Source organism: Perissodus microlepis, chromosome 13, assembly GCF_051167445.1.
Source record: "Perissodus microlepis isolate ML-2025 ecotype Zambia chromosome 13, ASM5116744v1, whole genome shotgun sequence".
In the NCBI taxonomy this organism is placed as follows: domain Eukaryota; kingdom Metazoa; phylum Chordata; class Actinopteri; order Cichliformes; family Cichlidae; genus Perissodus; species Perissodus microlepis.
This window is the reverse complement of record NC_140473.1, coordinates 6662319-6686141: the sequence shown is the minus strand read 5'-3', so window position 1 is coordinate 6686141 and position 23823 is coordinate 6662319. Positions and strand designations below refer to the sequence as shown.

Here is a 23823-nt window from a genome sequence, read left to right as displayed (position 1 = left end):
CAGAGGAGATACAGTGATGTGATGTGACCTTTAGCCCCTTTTTGTCATTGAGTCCTTCCAGACCCGCCCTCCTTTATGATGAAAGACAGGATGAGCTATTTATGTGGAACTAATACTGCAATAAAGATCATCAGCTCAATCCTTATAATCTGGACAGAGATAGAAAAAACAAAGAAGTCAACTGCTGAAGCTTAAGGGATACATTTATTAAAATAAATAGATGTTTCTTTAATTACATACAAAATGTTTTCATTGTATACAGATATTTAAAATCACACAAATAAAAAAAAAAACTTTGATTGCACATCTTCGGCTCATTTGGGTAAAGAGAAGTCTCTAAAGTGACAGTTCCTCAGTAGAAATGTGGGTGGTGTATCATTGTTCGATGAGGGTAGTGAGGAGGCATGTGCTGATGGTGGAGCAGCTGCGGGACAGGTAATGGGTAAAAGGGATGGCCCGTAGGAGAGTAATGGGGTAGATGTCCGGCCATGCTGTGGTACTGAACCGGAGGCAGAGGCTGAAAAATGACCGGCGGGACTGGGGGAGTGAGATAGTCCTGGACTTCCCGTTTCAGCTTCATCCTTCGGTTCTGAAACCAGGTCCTCACCTGACACAAGAAAAAACAAAAACAGTTCAGTCAGCATCCGCAGCACTGAGCAAATTGGAGATGTCTGCGTCTTCATAAACCCAAATGTAAAAGAGTTTACTGGCGCGTCTCACCTGAGTTACTGTGAGGTTCAGCTTCTGTGCCGTCTTCTCTCTCTCCCCGGCATCCAAATATTTCTGTTTGATGAATATCCGTTCCAGTTTTTTGATCTGCTCGGACGAAAACTTTGTGCGAACTCGGCGTTGGGGTCCCGCGTCTTTTCTCCCCTCGTTCCCCTCGTCCACGGAGAGCCTATCCGGGGAAGCCGGGTCGCTCTCATACCCGCAGAGGTACTCGCTGACGTCACAAACTAAAAGAAGGAAAACCGTTACAAACTCCTCTTCTGCGTAAAGCTCGACTATGCTGTTTAAAGCCAGGAGATGTTGGGTACTTACTCGGTGAGGTGCAGTTTGATGAATCCAGTGGCGAGCACAGTGTTGAGTCCTCGGCCCCGCAGCTCTCCGCTGGCCCCAAGTGTTCGAAGCGTTTAACTGCTTTGGACTTTATCTGCAGGTAACCTTTGCCAATGGGCGGTGGGCTTGGCTGCACCATGCAGGGAATGTGAGGTTTGCAGGTAAGGGTCGTGTCCATGTCAGCACAGTGCCCCTGAATGGTATTGTGATGGTTCTGGGCCAGCCAGTCCACCGAAAAGTATTTCACCATGTTCACAGTGGAGCTGTGACATGTAAATCCGCCAAGTTTGAGAGGGTCTGTGCTGGCCACGGTCGGCTTTTATAGGGGGGTCAGCCCCTAATCGCATTTGCATATGTAGGGTCCCTTGTTAATGCCTGATCGATTCCAATGATTGTGGGATAATGACTTTACATATCCTGTGAGTGTGTCAAGACCTGGCGCCGTCTAGTCTGTGGAAACTTTTGAGTCCATGCATTTCTCTGAACTGAAAGTGAAATTAAGAGCCTCGCTCAAAATTATATTTCAGCATTTGCTACTTGTATAAATATAGTTGCTTACATGGATGATCTTTTGTTAATATTTCAACTGAAAAAAACAAACATTAAAGGACCCATGTTGTTTCTAACAGGTATTTTGGCGCTAAATCAGGTTGCTGCGCGTGCAGACAGTAGACTAAGCTACAGCTCAGTTTTCCTTTTAGATAATACCATTAGATTCATTAAGTCAGGATTCACAGTGTATGAGCTTTAGCAACTTTCACTTTAGGTGATTAAACATTGTTACATTTTGGAACCCTTTTTTATTACTTTTACAGCACGTGGAATCTGAAGTTGCCCAATTCTCTAAATTATGACAGTTAACCCAAACCGCTTCCCACACTTTAGTGATAATTATATTACGCACATTATAATTATTCTGCACTCAAGTATATTTCGATACTGATATTTGTGTAAGTGGGCCTTTATTACTTTCAGTTAAGTAGTTTCTGAAGAAAATGAAAACATGCATATAAACGATATAAAGTAATAAAAATGGAAACACTGTTAAAACAAATTGTGTACATTTTCAGTTATACTTAGTAGCTGTTTCTGACAATTTTACGCGCAAAACATAAACAGTTATGGTGCTTTGTTAAGGAGGAAAGGTGTATTTGCTCAATTTCTCATGACAGTTCCATTTGAAATCACAGGCTGGGCCTCTGAGCTCCCTGCTTATCCAGTTTGCTAACAAGATGGAAGCGTAAACAATAATTCCCTAAGAGACGTCTGATAGTAACCAGGCAGAAAGCAACATTTAACAAACAAGTTGGTGTGGGCAGCACCTAAATTTGGGGAGCCATTTCTAACGCTCTCGTCACATTTGTGCCTGTAACCCTCAAGCTCCCACTGCAATCAGATGGAGAACACAATGTCTCCAGTGGTTTCATATTGACATGTGTTTGATACCCCGGCCAGCGCTGGCGCCAGTTACCCAAGAACCAGCGTTTGGCACAGGCACTTCAAACATTACAGATCAAAGGCATTACAGTAGCAACACAATTAAGGCCGATTGTCGCCTCGTTCACATGCAAATATGCCAAAACAAGCTGCGAGGAAGCTGTGGAGAGGGCGAACAGGCCCAGAGAAAAGAATTCAACTGATCCCCACACATAGATATTAAATATAAAAATAAGTACTTCTAAAGGGTGCTTACTATCCAAACGCTTTCCAGTAGGATAAGCTTTTACTCGCTGGTGTAGTCTACTATCTAGTAGTTGAACAATGACAGTCCTGCGTCATGTCAGCTAGGTGCCAAATAACCAGACAGACAGCTTTCCGAGAGAAAGCGCCTAACCTGTGGGACTGGCTCTCTGCTGAGATATCTCCACAGGCAGCAGCTCGGTGACAATGCCGCTAAACTGATCGTTTAGTTATATAACAAAGCAGATAAGAGGCTGGTCCTAGTTGTCTCCTTTATCGGCAATCTGTCGTTGTGAAGGCAGGAGTCCATTCAGTCTTTGGGGTCTCTTTATCTCCTCAGCTTTGAAGATGCGCCCCGATCGCGTCAGATAACAATGAAAAAGGCCCGGGACGTCGCCTGCACACTGAGCCTGTTTCCTCAGCTCTGTCTCCCTGAGAGCTCTGCCTCTGTGTGTCTCAGAGCAACAGCCGCACTGACTGTATTCATTTTTTTTCTTAGTGGGTCACTAGCTTGGATAAAGTCGCTCAGCTGGTTTAGTTTATTCTTGAGCAGCTGGAGCATCAATCTTTGTTTAAAAAAACTCACACAGGAAATAAAGGCAAAGCATTTAGGACCTTCTGGTTTAAATGAAGCCTTTAGTCATCAGACCCTGGATCACTGGTGGGATAACTGTTTAACTATCCATGACACACTCTATTGCCCAATTACCCAGTGGGCAATAGGTGGGCTCCTGTCTGCAGTGTATTACTGAACCATATATCCTATTACTGGGATTTTTTTTTACTGGAAAATCCTAAATAGAGTAAAAAGTGAGAATTTTTTTCAGTTAAATGTAAAGCAGATGTATGAAGTCTGAGCACCCCTAAATTATGCCTCAACAGTCTTACACTCCACCACAGTCTCTTGCATGCTTAAAATCCCACTGAGCTTATATTAGAATTGCTTTGAACGGATGACATGTTTCCGATATCCCCAGACGTCCATACGAGATGTCAGAGACAACAGCTGTAGGACACAGTTCATCACAAAGGATGCTCATAAATATCTGAATATTTGTGCCTAAAAAAGAGGATTAAAATGGAATTTCAGTGCCCTCCGGTTTGCAGGATAGCATACTAAAAACTGATTTGCCAGTGAATGACTTTCTGCCAAAATTAATGGAGCACAAAACATGAAACATTTAGTTTTTTAGGAGTTATTTCAGTGCTGTGTACAGTCATTTCATATTTATATGAAACACCTAGTTGGAGGGAAAACTGAGCTTTACTTCTACAGTCGTCTGATTTCTGCACATTCATCTCACATATTAGCTTTTACTAAGATCAAAAAATGGCTGAAATGACGGCTGTTATCAGTATGATTTACAGTATGTGCAGTGCAGATAGGCACGCTTGCTTGGTGAGTAATATAAAAATGTAAAAGCAGATTGTGGTCAGAAGGTTTACACCAGCTTAAAACTTAGTGTAGCCATCATAATATAACTCCCCACACTATAAATGACATTTTAATCCTGTAAACTGCAGGAAGAGGGAAACCCAAGCAACAGCTCACATTCTCTGCCTGATACAACAGCACTCTAACCTGCCATATGGCCAATCTATCACGGATGTTGTCTGACAATAATGAGCTCTGGCAAGAGAAGGTTTATAAAATCTCATTTATTTGGCCATATTAAGCAAATCGTCATAGCACGTCACATTCCATCTCCACGCTGGGTTTCACCGAGTGCGAGAACAGACAGCAGACACAGGCTGAACATCATTCCTCGAGTAACATTTTGCATGCCGACATCTCATTATGTTCCATCATTTGCTCAGTAATGGCAAGTTTTTGTCACGACTGTGAGCGTGTCTTTTTGCATTTCACCACACGCTATTCTTAATGAATGCAATTACTACACATGGCGCTGTTTAAATGGGATTATTATATTTTAATTTATCAATCTAGTCATGTAATTCTTATTTCAAATCCTAATTGGTAAACAAATAGAAGCTATAGGCTTGTGACCAGCGAGAGGAAACACAACATCAAGTGTTTTAGAAAGGTGTTCACCCACCATGTGTCACAGGAATATCTTCAGTGCTCCTTGGCATTGATTTTTCAGGTGTCTGGAAAGCTACTGGAGGGATGGAAAACCATTCCCCCAAAGACCATCCCCTCTTTTGGTGTTTTGGAGAATGCATCAGACTGCAATGTCCCCTCAATTAGGTTGAGATCTGCTGACTGTGAAGGAGCAGTGGATGGGCCCGCTGCAATACTGAATAAGAGAAATCTCATAATAGATAGAAAGGATTTTTCATACAAAAAAATAAGGTGATCAATCAGAAACACATTTTTGGATCTGAAGCGAGCCTTCCCTCTGCGGGGACAACTGGAGCCAAACTGTGCCACTTAATCTCGTACCACCTCTGTGTTGAACTTTAAAAAGGAAAAAAGAAAAAGAAATAATCGTGCTTTAATGACTGACATGGCTGGATTCAAAGTTTGCAACCTATTTACCTCTACTACTTTCCTCTGATGCAATTACTCATGCTCTGCAGGTTTTGCTGTGTGGTGATATAATGAAACGCGGGCCTTTAATCATTTTGGAATATGCACTGTGTACGCACAATATCAGCTGAAATAATTATTGACAAACAGTCAATAATCTCGCATTCACTTTACATTGTGACTGCTATTTGTGCAGAATCACAGTTCTCTCTTTCATTATGTTTTCACAGTTATTTCAGTCATGTTTGTGTAGAAAACCATATGAATTCCCTTCAGAACAGAACTTGGATCTCCCACAAGTTCCAAGGAACCGAGAACATTTTGAGGAACTGCATTTCCAATGATATTAACAGCGTCTAAATTAAATGTCGTGTCAATCGAAACAGCAAAAAGTTCCCGCTCAGTGCTCACTGCTTTCCAGAGATTCTGAAACTTTTTGATGTCGTTGGCATCACTGAGCGCTCAACTACAGCAGCATTTTCTTACTGTACCTATTAAAAGATTGAAACTGCGGAGACCGTCTTTGTGGTTTAATCATCGAGCTTAGATCAATAAAAATCATAATGAAGAGAATTTATGACCAAGTCCAGGCAGTTTGATTAACACTGTAGCCAGAGCAGTTCTGGTTAAAATAAAAATCCCAAAGAAGTGACACGACGACATCATTTACCTGAAAATAGTGTCTTTTTCTCTTATGGGCTGACAGGCATGTTAATTGCTGCTGAGGAGGAACTGTCTTTGAATCCAGCGTCCAGTTCTTATAACAATCACAACACATCGGTGCTTTGTGCTAAATGCTAACGTCAGCAGTCCAACATGCTCACAATGACACTGCTGCTAGTGTTAAAGTTTGCAAGCCACATTTTACGCTCAAAGTTTAATGTGTTGCTAAATTTGAGTTAGATTTATTTTATTAGTCTGCTCTAAACTCAAAGCAGAAATGTCAAGCATGCAACCAGAACTTGCTGCCAGAGGCTCCACTGCAGTCCAAAGTATAGAAATTGCTGTGAATTCATTAATGACTTCTTCTTTCTGCTTTTATTAAAATGCACTAGTATTCCTGGTGTGTTCATGCAGTGCTAGCATAACTCCACTGTAGTAAAAATGTATCAGAAAATGAAAAAGCAGTTTTATATCTAGAAAAATTATTTGAATCATAAAAGAACCACAAGTTACAAAAGCTTTTTTCGACTTCATAGATCTGCTGTTATCTGTAAATTGTAATTAAAGGATGATGACAGCTTTACTTAGTGTGGAAAAGCTTTTTTTTAATAAAAGGTTATGACGTGAAAATTGTACTCATTGAAGATCAAATTATGCCGTATGTGCCCCGGGACTTAATACGTGTGACATCCAGAGCTGAAGTATTAATGAAACAAACCTGTTGACCTCACGACGGCGCTAAATTAAGAGTTAAGAATTGGTGACAGTCAGTTAGTTAGTTGTCGGGAGATTTAAGTGAACACCAAGCTACTGGTATGAGGAAACTAGTGAGAGGATTTCTAATGTTCTTCTGTATAAAACAAAAATATTTGCAGAAATAAAACCTTTACAAATGCTTCAATGCTTCCAAAAGGTGCCAAAAAAGGTCATTTTGGAAGTTCCCCTTAAGGCTCCTCACATATCAGCTGATATTTTGCTTAATGGTGCATATTTTAAATATCTTATAATTGATCATATTACTACACTGCTATATAAAGAACCTTTGGCTTTTTGTGTTTTAGGCCCTTGCACAGTAACTTACTTTTTTAATCCGATCTTGGTGTTGGACAAGCATTGTACAGCTGCCATGTTTAGTCCAGATATGCTTACATACAGGTTTTAACAGCTAAATTACAGAAGAAGAATGTCAGTATTAGCTGAGGAAGAAAAAATTACCCACTACTCCTGTTGGTTTATAGGAAAAAAATGCTAACATGAAAATCAAGCATGTGGGAACAACAGCAGAACCTGTTCATACACAGAGCTGTGAGCCAAGTTCACCTCAGATTCTATATTACTGACTAAAGTTAAGGTGTTTTTGACAAACAGTCAATTGATATCAGAAAATATTTTCCAGTCTGGGACCAGGGAGTGTCTGCGCACTGTGGTCTGGGCATGGCGCCTCACTTTGGGCTCGTACATATCCAGGTGTTGACCTCTAACGCCGGGCTGTGAAAGCATGTCTCACTGGAAGGTGGCCTTAACCCTCCTCAGTGTGTCCTGGATCCTCCGTGTCTGGCGCTCGCTCGACTGCTGGAAGTTGGCATCGCTGTTGGTGGCCAAGAGGTGGATGTCCGAGGTGGTGAACCGGGCGATGCGGCGGCGAAGGTAGCCCTGCAGGTCCCGGTCTGGGCTGTAAGGGTACACGGCCTCTTGGAAGGCATGGACCTGACTCACAACCTTTGCTATGCTCCTACAACCAGTGACGGAACGATGAGGATGAGCACAACATGAAATGGGGAGACACAACAAAGTAACAGTGACACCATTATAAGAATACCTAGGTGGTGTTTTTTTCTTGTAAGCAGCATTCTTAGCTTTGCCTGCGACCTGGTTTAGAGAGCAGGGATAGCCCAGGGTCCACAGTAACCAGCTGTCTCTGCTAGACATGCTCGTGACCCCAGCATCTGGCTACACTGCATCACCTCTCAGCATCTGGCCCGAAACCTTTTCTTCCAATCAAACGCCATCCCACAGGCGCCATCTGGTGCTAGCGCTACCCTAACCGACACCTCGAATTCAACAGCTGTGCCATTACCATCCAGCCGCCACGTGTTGTGACCTCAGCATCTGGTCACCCATATTGGAACGAAGGAGAAGGACACAGGAAAATGCTTCCTGCTGGCTGAGTTTGTTGTAGATTGATTCACAGAATATGAGGCCTGAGCTCATTTTAAGTTAATGGCACTAACTATTCATACTTTAGGTTACTCCAGGGACAGGTAGCAAGCTAACTTTACTGGCTGTATGCATGTTTGAACAGCATCACTCCTTTAACTCTGACATTAGTGTAAATTCCAGCATGCAGTATAATGACAGAGGTGTTTTTCACGCACTTTATGATTCCCAGTGATATTTTTGTGGGGATCTTGATAAGGAGGAGGATTATGCACATGTAGGACTTTGGCTGCTTGTCATCACTTTGATTCCACGTTTCAACAAATATTCGACCGACACAACTTGCCGTTTGTTACTGGCAGTCATTAGTTAGCAGTCCTCATGATGACTGCTCAGAATGTGTTGGCATGTGTGTTTTTCTAATGTGTGTACACATAATTAGCCATGCTTGCTGTTATATTACTCCATATTAGCATCTATGAAATGAGACAGAAGGAACGTTTTATCATCAGTAGTAACAAAAGCATACTTTCACTTAATGTGTTTTGCCAAGTGTTACCTCACCACTATTTTAATTTTTACCTTCGCCAAGGTGCTCATGTTATTTGGCAGCTTCTGTGAGCGTGTGTTTCATTCTGTCTCTAAACACAACAGCTCAACAAGTTTTGAATGACTTCTGATAAAACCTTGTAGTGGTGTAAAGTGAGGTCACCAAGATCTTCAAGGTCAACTTAGTGATTTACCCTAACCCTATTGGTCGAAGATTGACAGAAAGTCATATAACTTAGAACTACTATGACTTTTACAACTGTGGTGTGTATTGTCATCATATAGAAAGTATTGCATGAAGACTTAAGATATTGTGTTTGACCTCTGACCTCTCCTTCAAGGTCAGTAGACTGAGAAAGTCAAAGTGATAGAAATGCTATGCAGAGCTTTTTAAAACTATCTGTTTTACTGCCATTGTTTGTAACACAACATGTAGACAAGTAGGGAATTATGTATGTTGGGATTCTACATATCACATGACTTCAGACCTCAGAGGTTTTCTTCAAGGTTAAATAAGGTCAAACTTTAATAACGTGTCTTTTATCTTTAAATTGCACTTAAAATTTTTCTGCCTTTGTTTGCATTGCAAAATTTAGGAGATTACACTGACATATGGGGATATTAATATCGCAAATATGTCACATCTGACACTTTACATTTGACTTCTTTCAAGTTGACCCCAAAACATGTTCTATCTTTAAAGAAAGTACCTGTCAAGAGAACCTGAATGTGCTGCCTAGTTAGTTAGAAATATACTGTTGCGTAATATTATATAAGAAGCTCAGGCTACCTACAGAAGTAGAGTGCGTGTGGGGGGGAGGGGGGCATTCAGTGGTCATGCCTCACATCCGACACTGTTTTTATTATTTACGATAAAAATCCAAAGGTGAGCAGGCTAGCAAGATAGTACCATAAATACTACACCATACATCAGACACAGCGTACCTCAGTTTGGTCCATTTGTAAGCCCCGGTGGTGAGAGTGAAAGCTCCGATCTCTAGCTGCTGCACGTGCATAGCCAGGATGTGGGCTGAGGGCAGCGTGGGCTTCTTTGTTGTATGTTCACCTCCCATAAGACACAGATCATCACTCTTCAGAAAAACCTGTTTAGGAAACAATACATCCACACAGTGAATAAATAAGCTCTTACTGGCAGAGAAAATCAGGTCAAAGATACTTGATGGAGTCCAGTGCAGAGGTGATAGCGAGAGCCTCAGAAGATTAAAAAAAAAAAAGTCAACCCTTTGGACATTTCATAGTCAATAGGCCACGCAATTTATCCTACAAACTATTACAGCTAAAATAGAGAAGTCGGCAAGTGTTTCATTTTGTGTAATGTGTCAGGTTTTTTGGGTTTTTTTGAGCAACTTGGAGCAGGAGAACCAGCTGTAAGCACACGACACCCGGGAAAGTAGCTCGAAGCTGTTTTTCTATTGATTTGTTTGCCCTGCAGCCCAGTTTCACAATATGTGGCCATCCGAGCCTTCAGTTACAAACACCATCCGTGTGTGCTCATGCTCAAACACACACACACGCACACACCTGCACAGCTCGTAGCTCCTCCAGGATCTCACACACCTTGGACGACAGATGTTTCCACGCCTGTTGGCAAAGGCAACAGTAGTTTTATTAATCATTACCAAACCAGCAGCTTCCATATAGCAACACTCAGTGAATGTCACCTCCCTGCAGATGGATATATGGAAATTTCTCCTATTTTCCCCAACTCTGTTTTTTTTATTGTTGTTTTTAATCACTGCTTTTCAGAGTGGGGGGGATGGGGGGCACATTCTTCCTCGCTGTGTTTGTTCTTCCTACATCTTATTTGAATAGATTAATTTGAATTTTTTTATTTGTGAAACTAATTAAACGCCATCCAAACTCTCTCGCAGTAGAGGGAAACATTTAGCTTGAGGGGCAGCAAGTTATTGCACAAACTTGTGTGAGGAGGAAAGCATTGCCACGGAGCCTTACCGGTAATTGCCTGACAATCACGTTCTCCAGACCTCCGAGGACCTGCATGGCCGTGGCAAAGTTCCTCGATTCGTAGCAGTGCTTTCCTATCCACAGATACTTGGTCAGCAGAGCAACTTGTTTCTGCAGGGGAGGAGAGATTGCAAGAGAAACAAAAATAAACAAAACAAAAAAAAGGCAGACAAAGCAAAATGCTAAAATCACGCAGCTCTCTCGGGCTGCATTAATACACACGTACACTGGCAATATATGAAAAATGTTACATGTCAAAGTGCTTTGTGGACACTATGTTTTATCTATTACTCATCTGCTTTCTTGAAAAAGATATCAATGTGAAAATTATTTAACGTGTGTGGAAAGTGTTCATCTGAGAGCTGCACTTGAAGCTCCTTTATGAGGACAGCTTAAATCAGTAGAAGTGAATCCACATTTGTCCAGGAGCTGCTTTTTTGGGAAGCAATGAAAGCTGTTGTCCTTGTCATAGAAATCATAAGCAACACAAATAACTGAAAGAATGAGGTAAATCTGAGGTGAGGAAGTGCAAAGATAGTTTAAGTGCTCTTTAAATAGTCAGAGTATTTGTCATAACGGTGTGAAAAATGCTCCAAAGTGCACGGATAAGTCCTAAAACAGCTGAACATCTAGTGTGTTCTCAAGATGTATTCTCATTGGTTTGCTCAGCTTTTTGTGAGACTTATTAAACAGTTAAATAAAGAAGCTACTTTCAGCCTGTGACTGACACCAGAGTTCACGCGAGAAATCAAAGCCCGCGCTGTGACAGCGATGACTCCCTTTTATTCTCACCGGGGAATAAACTCCCACCGAGTTATGGGTCCTCTCACCTTGACAGAGTCGCAGATGACTATTTCAGCAGAGATCCAGTTAGTGACACTATCAGCGTACGTGAGCAGCCGCTGAAGGTAGCTCTCTGAAGCTGGCCCCTCACGTGCCAGCCCACTGCTCCCCTCTGCTGGTGGAATATGCTGCGACACATTTCTGTTAGGAGAGAGTGAGATGTCGGAAAATCTTCACTGGATTTTATGGCTCTAAGTAAGCGCCCACCAAAAATCCCATGTATTAAAGAACATCTTTACATTTTCAAATTTTGTATTTTTCCAGGGAAGCTGTGATGGGTACTTCCACTTGTGGAAAATATTATACTTTGTTTATCTGGCATTCACCTGGACCTTTCATGTTTTTCTAGATGTCACCTGAAGAGTCGTCCCACCCACACACTACAAGACATAACTGCACAATTTACATTTGATATACAGTGAAGCCCACAATTATTCATAGCTCCTCTTTGTTTGTGTCTTTTGTAAAGCAGTAACAGCGTTTTTCTGCCAAATTTAAACTCACTAAAATCTAAAATCTTGACTTTCTTTAAACTCTGTTCGACTATAAAAGCAGAACTAGCCACATGCACACCATTCAGTCAAAGTTTAACTGTGATGAACGCTCAGGTCAAGCGTTGTGAGAGCCCACAGAAATGATTGCTACAGGTGGGTTTAGAGTTGTGATTTAAACTGTTTCACAGAGTCTAGTTCAGGGATGTCAAACTCATTTTTCATGGTGGGCCACATACTGCCCACTGTGATATTAAGTGGGCCACACCAGTGAAACTCCTCTTTCTGTCAGTGTAAAAACATTTAACTAAACAGGTTTTTTTCCGTCGTAAATGTGTAATTGCAGAAAATGTCTCGGTAGCTCATTGCTGAAAGTGTGTTGTATTTATAAAAATGAAGAATTTGTTAATTCGCAGAAAATAATTCTTGCCATGGATGGACTGTAAAAAAAATTCCATAGCAGATATGAAAAACAGGAAGTTTTCTGTCATTTAATCTTTTATTTACCCTTCTTCCTAAAGCAAAAGGAAAAGCTGTAGAAATGTGGGTGGAAGCAGACTGAAAGTGAAACACTATTGTGTGCAGTAAAGTATTGTCCAAGGTGGATCCAAAGACTTTTGACACTGGAGGATATGTGGACCTAAAGGTGTATTCTGGAAAATGAGCCAGTGAAGATTAGGCAGTTTAGTTTGAGCTCAGTATCACAACTAAATTGTCTTTAACCTGCCAACTCCCTCGTCCAAAGTCTGTGTGCTTCCCACACATTCACACTCTGATGAACTCATCAGGAGCAAGTTGCGGTTCAGTTTCTTGCCAAAGATTGTAGTAGCCAGTTAGCGAACTACCAACCTTCCAATAAGTAGAATGTAGAGCAGACCTAGGTGTTGATGGAAACTTTATAAGTAAAATCTTCAGTATGCATATGGTTAAATAGATATATGATAATTTTAGTATTTCATGTACTGTGCAGAGAAGAAGTACAAACAGGTGTTTGTATATGGAACACACTCTGCATAAAGACTGGAAGAAACAGCAGAGAAAGAAATGAAGTGAATCTGTGAGTGGGGACGCTGAACAGTTTTTCTATACAGGTCACTGAATGTTTGATGGGGTATGAAAATGATGTTAATCATACACTGCGACCTTCACAGGCAACACTTCTCAGCACAATTGAGCAGCTGTGGGTGATTGTGCATAAACATTCAAATGCTCTGCACCTAAAAATCCTTTCATAATAGAGGGCCAGAGACCTCTGATCGTTTGCCAAGGTGCTGTGAAAGCTATTTCAGAGGCTTTCAGAGGCTCTCTAATGCAGGCTTTATAGCTTTTGTACTCACTTGTTCGGGGTTGAGACTTTGTCCCTGACTCCTTGTATTCTGGAGTTGAGTAAATGAACTGGATGGCATCCTTGGAACATTTCCTGCATTACAAGAGTTACAAATACAAGATGCAACATGACAAGCTGGTGAATTCTTAGAGACACGGCTCCCTCTAGTGGCTTGAAATGATAACAACATTAGGTGGTGTACCAGTCACATAAATGGTGTGCTACCTGCTGCAGGAGCGTGAGCTGTTGGGCTATGTGCTGTGCACTGTACTCATTTTGGCTGAAGGGCAGTCGTTCTTCATTGTGCAAGCAAGTGCTGGAGAGCTCATCCATCAGGGAGCGGTGACAAGGCATGGGCAGAGCCACAGCAATGGAGAAGGCCTTCTCTTTAGACATGGATGCAGAGGGCTCCACCACTCGCGAGATCCTCCACTGCAAAGTTCACACAGAGGCTTGGAAATCTGGGAAGCCATGTTTAGGGCAATAAAGACTTCTGGTAGACTTCTTGTTAAGGGATCTGATCTTATTGGAAAATAGATCAAGATGAAATTTGGCTCAACAACAAGAATGTAAATATTGACCTTTTTCCCAAGATCTTCAGTAGATGAATGCAAACACCCAGAGTCATCGACTTCGTCAAAGCTGATTAGGCTCCCTGTCAGATAGCTTGCTGCACTCATACTCAGCGGGCTGTGAAGACCAATAAGCAAGGCTTCCCCTTGGCTGTCTACAGGAATCACCTGTGTAAGCATTAAATGGAGAATATTTGAACATTGTTTTTGTTTTTTTTCATTCAAAGGAATGGCGCTGTACACAGTGTGTACATATCTGGCTACCTCAGTATTAAGGAACTTTTCTAACACGTCCACGAGGCTGGAGTTAGGCACAAAGTCCACTGTTCTGCAGTCTGTTATCCAGAAGTGAAGCAAGTGCAAACTCCGATGGAAAACCTTTTCACTGTCTCCTGACAAATCAGGTCCCTCCCTGAAATGGGAAAAGAAATAAAACCCACATGTAACGTGTTTCATACCGTGTTCCACATTTTGATTAGTCATTTATTGGAAGAATTGGAACTGCACACTGCTCAGAGCTGTTCCTCTGTCGTCCTGAGCTGCTGGTTGTACTTTACCTTACAGCACAGATGAATTTATTCATTATGAACTGTAGTAACTGCTCAGGAGTGCAGAAGAAACGATACGTATACAGGAACTGCTGGATGTAGCCCTCCACAGCTGCATTTCTGTGATGAAAACAATCATAGAGACACTAATTAGAAATCAGCACAAGGCATTATTAGAAACATGATAAATAGAAAAAAAGAAAAAAAAGAAAAAAAAGAAAAAAAAAAAGAAACACGATATGTAGAACAGATGCAAAATAAAAACATTCGCAAACCGTCCAGACCCGGCAAATATAACATACAAGAGGTGAAGTTGAAGGAACTCTGAAGCAACTTCCTGCTATATGTGAGTTACCCTACATGTCCAACATCTGGATCTTTTCCCACACAGATGTGTAAATTTCACAAAGCATTTTAGGGAGAGATCCTTCCGAGGTGCCCTAAGCTACTTTAACGACTCCTTTCAACGTGAGGGAGCAGTGACGTCACTAAAATCACAACATTGCCAGTGGTGGTGGGTCTCATGTGAGCCGCCAGACAAATGGGAATTTATAAAGACCCCCTGTGTTTAGCTGAACCTGCACTTTGACTTTAAGGCAAATTAAAAGCTACTTATCTGTGAGCCAATTGTTGAGGACAAAAAAATGCCAAAATTGTCTGTAAGTTGTACTACTGGCAATAAAGCCCCCAAAATCTTGGAGGGATCTAAGGGGAAACAGTTTGATGTGTGGAGGATGATGTTTGAGAGCCTTAAAAGTTTCTTAAGCACAGGAGAAGACAGCAGAAAGACAAAAAGATGGAAGAAAAACTGCAAATGCTATCTGACCGCGCTAAGAAGCTATTGTAGATCTTATAGCTGATGCTGTTTGAGGTTAATTCCACTGACGATACGGTTACATGTCCCACCCAGTGCAATAACGCTGCTCATTTAAATGATCGTCACAACAATCAGACAACTGGTAACTCGAAAAATGCAGGAAGGAGGGAAACCGCTTCAAAGCGCGCATGCCCTGACAGAAGAAGCCCCATCGCTCTCGGACCTCAGCTGAGACTGCAGGACGACCAGAAGAGCTTCGGCTGAGGACCTCAGGTTACGAGCAAACGGTGTCAGGAGAGCTGAAACACAGCTTGGTGTGAGCCCAGAAAGGGCCTTAAATTTCACAGAAAAAAATCCCCAAATCAATTAACCAGTAACCAGTGAAGCGAAGCTAAAATAGAGGAAAGTCTGGCTTCTGAGTTTTTGGACAAGCTGTAGTTTGTGTAGTCTTTATTGGCTCAAACAAAAATATAATAAATTACAATAATATCACCTAGAGGTAATAAAAGGGGATCACCTGAGCCGTCAGCTGAGGGCTGGACGTGAGCTCAGCTGATTACTGTGGAGCGTGACTTCACAGCCAACCAGAATGCAAACCAGAGAAAAACTGCACTTCCAGTTTCAACTAATTGCACCTTTTGATCAAATGTTTCGTACCTAGTTCAAATTTTTAAGCCCTCAAGTTTAGCAGGTATGCTGCCTATCAGCCAATATAGTATATAAGTGTAGTATGCTGACATCCTTACAATTAGTCAGCATTACTGAGAAAAAATACCCTGCAAATAAAAAATTTCAGCTGTAATAAAGGCCTTATTTTAGAAAAAACACATCAATGAAACATCAAATATATTCTTAAGTTTCCCGTTGTAAGTGAATACACTCTTTTGACTCTGTAAAATCCCTTTGTTGGACACATAAAAAGCAGACGGAAGGTTAAATAACTCAGCCTATGACCTGGATCACAGCACTGTAAAACTTGACTAGAAAAAAAAGAAAGAAAAGAAAATCGACCCTTAATCAAATGTACCTGGCGTAGAGGTATGCCATGAGGCCCAGAGAAGATCCAGCCTGCAGAGTGCTCTTCCCTTTGCTGGTACCAAAACTCAAGACTGAAATGTCCTCTGAGGACTCGAGGTCCAACGACTCGAGTTCACAGACAGCCAAAGAGGGGAGCAACGAAAGCTCCAAGCCCCACTGGTCCACACTGAGAATCTGTGGAAATGAAAGAAATTCTATCAAGCTTACAAAAACTGGGTTGTTAAGTATGATGCATAAGATTTTTGGGTAAGCTTCTGTACCTCGAGGTATTTCTTCACACTATCCAAGAAGGCTACTTTGGACCTGAGTTCCTCGAGCTGTGACTTGAGTTTAAAGAGCATTGGCTTGCTCTCAGGACCTTTGGAATACAATAAAGGTACAATACACACACACAGTCTTTACATGCTGTATCAGAAACACAGCATTTTGCCATTTTCATACTCCTGCGGCGTGTTAAAACGAGCACCCAACCTTTGTTTTTCCTCTCTTGTTGAATCAACTTCTGGTAGAAATTTCTTGTTTTCTTTAGATTCCTTGTTTCAATTACAAGCTGCTGCTGCAGTTCCTGTTCAAAGGAAATCACACAGAATCATACAAAGGCCCTAAAACTGCACCACATGCCTTCTGCTGAAAGAAGCCGTCGGGCGTTTTAAGTGTGTATGGGCCAGTGTTTTTTTTTTTTTTTGTCCTCTCTTCACCGTGGCAACAGAAAGCAACAGCTCTTTTGAAGTGAACTGAGTAAGAAGTCGCAGCATCGCAGCTCTTAAGGTACGTTTATTAGCTTTCACGCAAACCTTCAGAAGGAGCAGTGGTGCCATCAAAGCGCTCAAACACAAGGATGATTCATTAATATTCTTTTGCAAATGATAATAACTTTCTCTGCTGAGGGCTAAGTTCAACATATTAATATTCAGATCCAGTTTGGAGAGAATAATATGCCAATTACCCTAAAGTCCCCCACATGTTCTCGTCCTATTTACCCCAAAGCCTGACCGTGCCCCACTTCATTACAGATAGGAAAATAAGTCCCACGCTTAATCAAAAAACTCGACCAGGTGAGGAGCTAAATGAAACAGAGAAGCACTCGATTTCAACCTCAAGCAGCACAACCAAAACGATTTAAACTTTAACTTCAGAGGATATTTTGATGGAAATAACTTATCTCGGCTCAGGGCACAGAAGACTGTATTTATTAGTTTTTTTCAAATGCCTTAAATAAGCGATAAAACATTTGCATTTACATGAATTTATAGAATAATCCATTGAAATTGCATAACATTTAATACATACACATTTAATGTAAGCGGCATGAAAACTGATAAATAAATCATGGCATCTCCCGTTCGTTCAAACGCTCAGGGTTAAGGTCAGGGATGATTCAGAGGCGGTGGCCATCGTAGCTTTACCCACCTGTGCTTTCACGTCCAGACATGGCGATCCTGTGTGCTGTCCCAGATTCCCTGCATACTGGATCACATCGGGACTAAAGCACTCTTCGCCGAAGAAGGCCAAGGCCCAGTCCGGGCTCGAAATGAGGCCAAGACCCTCTGCTCTGAAACCGGAGGAGAGAAGCCGCTCAGACGCCACGGAGTCGCTGTCCTCCATGTCCTCGGAGCAGTCTGGGCTCATCTGCTCATCGTGGGCTCCTGTAAGCCTTTCCTCTCTCTCTGATAGAACCTCAGCTTCAGAGGGGCTTTCATCGCTGCCCCCCACTGAATGACCTCTTCCTTCCATGACCCCCAAGTCTGAACTGTCAGCGTTCACGCCTGGAACTGTAAATAAAGACAGAGGAGAGAGAGAGAGGGGGATTGGATCACATGGAGAGTATAAAAAAGGCAAACTGGATTTGTGAAGTAAACAGAGAGACAGAGAGAGAGAGGGAGAGATCCAAGGGTGGCACTGAGGGTGTTTGTTGCTAACCCTCTCGTGGCTGCACAATGCACTTACTGTTTAACAGATGCCCTTAAAGCAATTCACAGTTCAGTCACTATCCTTTTTTTTTAATTTCAAGTATCTGTTCAGAGCCTGTCTGTAATCAAGACAGCCCATGTCTAACATATTTCAGTAATGACAAAAACAGACCCAAGTGTGTGTTTGTGGGAAAGTCACTGACCGGGAATGAGTTTCAGAGAAAAGGGAGAAGAAAAAAAAAGCCTTTGCAAGTTTGCTAGCACGCCTTGGACCCTTCTGAATGAGCCGCAAACTTAAGAACAGCATCCAACAGCCGGCAATGGCCCTCATGACTGCAGTCAGCAGCCAAGGCGATAGAAATATACCAAAACATCACAGAGAGGGTGGAGTTTGATATCTAAAAACAGGACAGAATCTGCATGAATATCAAATCCCTTCATCTACTTAGTTAAGAAGAAAAAAAAAAGTACTGCGCTTGTACTGTGTTACAATGCAGCACTTGCACATAGTACTTAGTTACAAGTTTATTTTACTTGTACTTGAGCAAGTGAAAAAGCAACATTTCCTGTAAGCAGCAGTAATGTCTCCTAATCCCTAATCTATTTATGGGAGCAGGTTTGTAACTTAAACAATCCCATCTTCCTCACATGCCATTTTTAAAATCAGATTATATGCTGAATTTAAATATATCTCAAAGGAAATCATGGCTGGCTCAATCACTCACAGCTGAAGATGAAAACCTCAGTCTGCGGGCTCAAACAGGTGATGCTCAGAGCCTGAGAGGGAGCACTTTTATTTGACTTGTTCATCCAGTTCAGCCTATGCATTTCAGAAACGGATGCAAAATATAACCGACTGTGAGAACTCTCCAATAAAAAAGAGATAGAGGTCAACAACCAAATCTTTCTCCTACCTTCACTGATGCAGTGCTGATTTTGCTCTGAACTCAATCTGACATCCTCGAGTACAGTCCTATTTTCTGCATGACAGGACTGGGCCTTGGTTTCTTCCCAAAAATCCCCAGCAACAGGACTGGACGGGCGGAAGTTTCCATTCAGATCAAGACAGCTGTTCAGGCAAACTTCTCTCTTCCCTCTCCTGACAGCGGCTATCGAGAATGGGGTAACGGTTGCCCTTTTCACAGCCTTTGATGGAGGCTGATCATTAGAGCTGCTGCACAGGGCACAGAAAACACACAGCATGTTCAAAGCAAATAATAATTAGCACTAATTAGGGGAATATTGCCAATGACATGCATTCAAGTAAGCAGGTAATAGGCAATTCAGAGAAAACACACATGGTGATGATAATAACTGAAACAGTCAACAATGCAAAACACATACAGCACTCAACTTCACAACGGATTTGCTACTTTAATCAATAATGTACTAGAATACTGGCTCCAATGGAAAACTCGCAAAGAATGAAACAAGGCAGCCACTGAACATCTTGGAGCTTATCAGTAACATTATGCACTTGCAAATTACACCAACTGAGCCGCACAATTAATACTGTGCCAAAACAGACCACTCAAGTCCCTCAATCCCTTCAGAGAAACTGAAGCAGTGGAGGAACAGTGGAGAAACCCTTCACAGCTGAGCCCTGTGAACGAGCCCACAGCCAGAGGAAAAACACGTCTATCTCTCTACAAAGCTGTGTCGTCTCTCTACCAGAGCAGATTAAAGGGTCTGTCATATTGCCCTGAGCACAAGAGCATGAGCAACACCTGGATGACAAGACGTCTGAAAGAAGTGACAGGCTCGCCTCCGTGTTCGTCTCTATCTTATGTTTAAATACATGCATGCATTCATCCATACACTTAAGTCTACCCGATGCCCAAGGCTAATTGTCAGTATATCAGTAACAATGCAGAAAGAGCTTTAAATGTGTTGACATAGCACTTGTACCGAAAAACTTACCACATAGCTATTACCATAGGAGCTGCTAATGTGGTTGGCGAGGTTTGCAAAAGAAGGTTTGTTTCTTTTTAATGCTGGCTTTGAATGTGAAAGCGTGCAGAGGAGAAGATGTCATCGTTAATCAGCACTCCATCCCATAACTTATTCCAACATCTTTGTACTCTGCACCGTTGCACATGTAAATAAGCTACCTCCCTTCTCCTGCCACATGGCTTTATCTTAAATTAGAAATCTAACTGTCTATTATAAATCAATTAATAGGGTCTGTATTTTGCCAGTTATTTCCATAATGGTCCTAATTTAAAACTTTGGGAAACATGCCTATAAGAGTTTACCAGAGGCCAAGGTGATGTCTTCAAATTAAACTACATCAAAATAAAATCATGATATGCAATATTATCTGTATTATCTGTATCTGTATGAATAATCTGCAAGATAACATTCAGAAACCGTGTTTATTCATATTACACTAGTCACATGATCTCAAGGTGACTTTTTTTTTTATTTCTAAGCAACATCAATTAATAATACTGTGTTGTTATTAGATATGTTTTACTTTAAAGCATTTAAAAGCCTTTATATAAGGAGTTAATATTAGTTTATTTATGCCTCACTTCATTAGCTTAAACAACAGGCACTGTCTTTACAAGAAAAAACAAGCAAACAAAAAAACCCCCGAACCAAAACCACTGTTTAAAAAGATAAAAGATATGAGGAAAAAAATGCTTACAGTGTGGAAGTACTGCAGTTTACCAAGCAATGCAATACGCCCAGTAAGTCATCTTCCCAGTAGAGATCAGTGAATCTCTCCTTCACGATGCTGGCAAACGCCTGGTATTGGAGGTCCCTCAAAGAGAAGATGAACTCCCCTCGGAAAATGAAAAGCAGATTTTCAAATGAATATGTCTGAAAAAGAAAATCAGTGCAATAAAAATGCAAACTGGCATTAATAGAACATTACAATCTTAGACTTCGGGGCATCTATTCCTTATAGCACTGAAGTCTACCCTATATGGGCAAAAGTAGTGGGCCACCTCCACATTACAACTACAGGAACTGCAGCCATAGAAACCTATGTCATGAAGTTCCTGGCACACAGCTTTTGTGTTGATGGTAATGCCAGAGGAGGTCTAGAACTCTACAGTTATTGAGTTAGCTCTAGCGTTTTTATGCACTATTCCCCTCAGCAATTGGCGACCCCCCCCCCCGCTCTGTAACTTTATGTGGTGCTTTCTGGCTGACTTGCCATTCCACTTTGCAATAATAATTGTAATAGTGGCATCCTATAACAGCAGAATTCAGTGTACTCTTCAGAACGACTAATTCTTTCATAGATGTATGTATAGGCCGACTGCATGGCTACATGCTTGATTTTTACATAACTGTGGCAAAAAGCCCCTGAATTCAAAGATGTGGCCCAATACTTCTGTCCAAATAGTGTATCTAGTATTCCCAGAATATAGGCAACTAAAGGAAGCAACAGTGTTACATGTTTGCCAAGTAAATGTAGGAACATTGTACACTGTGTGATCACAAAGTGCAAAAGCAAAACAGAACATGCATGCTTCCGGTCGCACTCCTGACTCGATGAAGCACCCTTTGGGACTGGAGTGCTGTGTTGGCATGGAACAAACTTGCATTTGGTCTCTGGGTTATAGTTTGACTTACTCAAAGTGATCAGAAGGGGACTTCCATAGAGTGAAGAAGTAATAGCAATGCTGGGAAAAGTCCCAGTGTGCACAAAGAGAAAACTCTGAAGAAGAGATCTACCAAATTTAAATCAGTTGAGGTTTTTATGTTATTATGAGTGGACTACCAAAGAATGGATTTTACCCTGTCAAATTAAGCTGGGTGTTGTTTGACTGTTAATTAGCTGTTAATAAAGCACTGTATATATATTCTTCTATTATTTATTGATATAATTCAACTGCTAATGTTATGATTATGATTGCATTAGTCTTACAAAGTTTGCACATACGGTGGAGAAGCCAGACTGTGTGCTATTATATTTTTCCATTTATTAGTCTAAAAAGATTGATAAAAGGAAATTAGCTACTTCAGTGTTTCTCCCTGCTGTATAACCCTTACTTTTGCAATCTGTTTTGGATTGACTATAATATCCACGGATAAGGATGAGTCTCCAGACCTGGGTTCTGTAGAGAAATTGATCACAGTAATCCAATTCATTGGAATTGTTTGTCTGCTTGCCTATCAATCCCGCTTATCATTTCCACTTGCACTTGAGCTACAAACAGTCTGCAGCGTGGATCTAGACATTACTTTTATTTTTATTGCTTAGCATTAGCATGCTGTCTTTACAGGGGCTTGCAAAGAGCTGAACTGAAGTTGCATTAGCAGCATAATGCACGTATAAATAAAGAGGATGTATGTTATATCACAAGACGGCTGATAGATTTGTTTCACTAACTCATCTACACAAGGCATTTTCTAAAGGGTATAGCAAAGGTGGCAGTTTGTTGTGAAACAACAATGGCAATCTCCACATTTTGACTTTTTTTCCCCTCTTTTTCTCTTCTTGACTTTAATTGCAAAATTTCGACATGGTGTTCTTATCTGTTCTTCTTCTTTCTTGTATATTGTTTTCTTTACTTTCACACCTTTGTGGTATTGCTTCCAAATTTCAGTGTGCAAGCAAATGTACATTGACAATAAAAAAGTTCTAAGTTCTATTCTCAAAACGATTAACAATATTTTTTTTCTTAATGTGGCCCTAATACTCAGTCATAACCAGACCCTGAACTTCAACAGGTAACAAACCGAAGAAAGAAATGTAAAAGTAATGTAACGAGTAGTATAACGACTTTCCCTTGGGAGTAATTAAGTAACGTATTCAATTCAATTCAATTCAATTTTATTTATATAGCGCCAAATCACAACAAAAGTCGCCTCAAGGCGCTTCATAGATACAGAGAAAAACCCAACAATCATATGACCCCCTATGAGCAAGCACTTTGGCGACAGTGGGAAGGAAAAACTCCCTTTTAACAGGAAGAAACCTCCGGCAGAACCAGGCTCAGGGAGGGGCGGCCATCTGCTGCGACCGGTTGGGGTGAGAGAAGGAAGACAGGATAAAAGACATGCTGCGGAAGAGAGACAGAGGTTAATAACAGATATGATTCAATGCAGAGAGGTCTATTAATACATAGTGAGTGAGAAAGGTGACTGGAAAGGAAAAACTCAATGCATCATGGGAATCCCCCGGCAGCCTACGTCTATTGCAGCATAACTAAGGGAGGATTTAGGGTCACCTGGTCCAGCCCTAACTATATGCTTTAGCAAAAAGGAAAGTTTTAAGCCTAATCTTAAAAGTAGAGATAGTTTCTGTCTCCCGAATCCAAACTGGAAGCTGGTTCCACAGAAGAGGGGCCTGAAAACTGAAGGCTCTGCCTCCCATTCTACTTTTAAATACTCTAGGAACAACAAGTAGGTCTGCAGAGCGAGAGCGAAGTGCTCTAATAGGGTGATATGGTACTACAAGGTCATTAAGATAAGATGGGGCCTGATTATTTAAGACCTTGTATGTGAGGAGCAGGATTTTGAATTCAATTCTGGACTTAACAGGAAGCCAATGAAGGGAAGCCAAAACAGGAGAAATATGCTCTCTCCTTCTAGTCCCTGTCAGTACTCTTGCTGCAGCATTTTGGATTAGCTGAAGGCTTTTCAGTGAGTTTTTTGGACATCCTGATAATAATGAATTACAGTAGTCCAGCCTGGAAGTAATAAATGCATGAACTAGTTTTTCAGCGTCACT

At 41.4% G+C, this 23823-nt stretch overlaps 2 protein-coding genes across 2 annotated transcripts in view; both read right to left on the bottom strand.

The window, feature by feature from the left end:
* Positions 1-26: 26 nt before the first annotated feature.
* On the bottom strand, positions 27-4282 carry vox (ventral homeobox). The gene is made up of 3 exons (XM_084948191.1): positions 1042-4282; positions 721-956; positions 27-607 (listed from the first exon to the last, which is right to left on the bottom strand). Exons 1-3 carry the CDS (start codon positions 1307-1309, stop codon positions 353-355), a joined length of 759 nt encoding a protein of 252 aa, XP_084804317.1. The 5' UTR covers positions 1310-4282; the 3' UTR covers positions 27-352.
* Positions 4283-4378: 96 nt separating this feature from the next.
* The window catches only part of kndc1 (kinase non-catalytic C-lobe domain containing 1), a 49450-nt gene continuing 30005 nt past the window's right edge, over positions 4379-23823 (bottom strand). The window contains exons 16-31 of the mRNA XM_084948188.1: positions 20782-20920; positions 19046-19305; positions 17632-17993; positions 16693-16786; positions 16482-16579; positions 16211-16395; positions 14376-14486; positions 14083-14230; positions 13828-13986; positions 13472-13678; positions 13257-13339; positions 11416-11569; positions 10574-10696; positions 10142-10201; positions 9545-9702; positions 4379-7625 (exon numbers count right to left, since the gene is read on the bottom strand). Coding sequence (XP_084804314.1) covers positions 7397-7625; positions 9545-9702; positions 10142-10201; positions 10574-10696; positions 11416-11569; positions 13257-13339; positions 13472-13678; positions 13828-13986; positions 14083-14230; positions 14376-14486; positions 16211-16395; positions 16482-16579; positions 16693-16786; positions 17632-17993; positions 19046-19305; positions 20782-20920 — 2570 coding nt within the window. The 3' untranslated portion in view covers positions 4379-7396. The remainder of the gene's footprint in view (positions 7626-9544; positions 9703-10141; positions 10202-10573; positions 10697-11415; positions 11570-13256; positions 13340-13471; positions 13679-13827; positions 13987-14082; positions 14231-14375; positions 14487-16210; positions 16396-16481; positions 16580-16692; positions 16787-17631; positions 17994-19045; positions 19306-20781; positions 20921-23823) is intronic.

What these genes read in the sequence shown, in the direction of transcription:
- vox (XM_084948191.1), bottom strand. Translation starts at nt 1,309, where the DNA reads ATGGTGAAATACTTTTCGGTGGACTGGCTGGCCCAGAACCATCACAAT. An exon ending in ATCAAACTGCACCTCACCGA is followed by an intron (nt 957 to 1,041) that starts GTAAGTACCCAA and finishes TCCTTCTTTTAG; the next exon opens with TTTGTGACGTCAGCGAGTAC. An exon ending in TGAACCTCACAGTAACTCAG is followed by an intron (nt 608 to 720) that starts GTGAGACGCGCC and finishes TTCTTGTGTCAG; the next exon opens with GTGAGGACCTGGTTTCAGAA.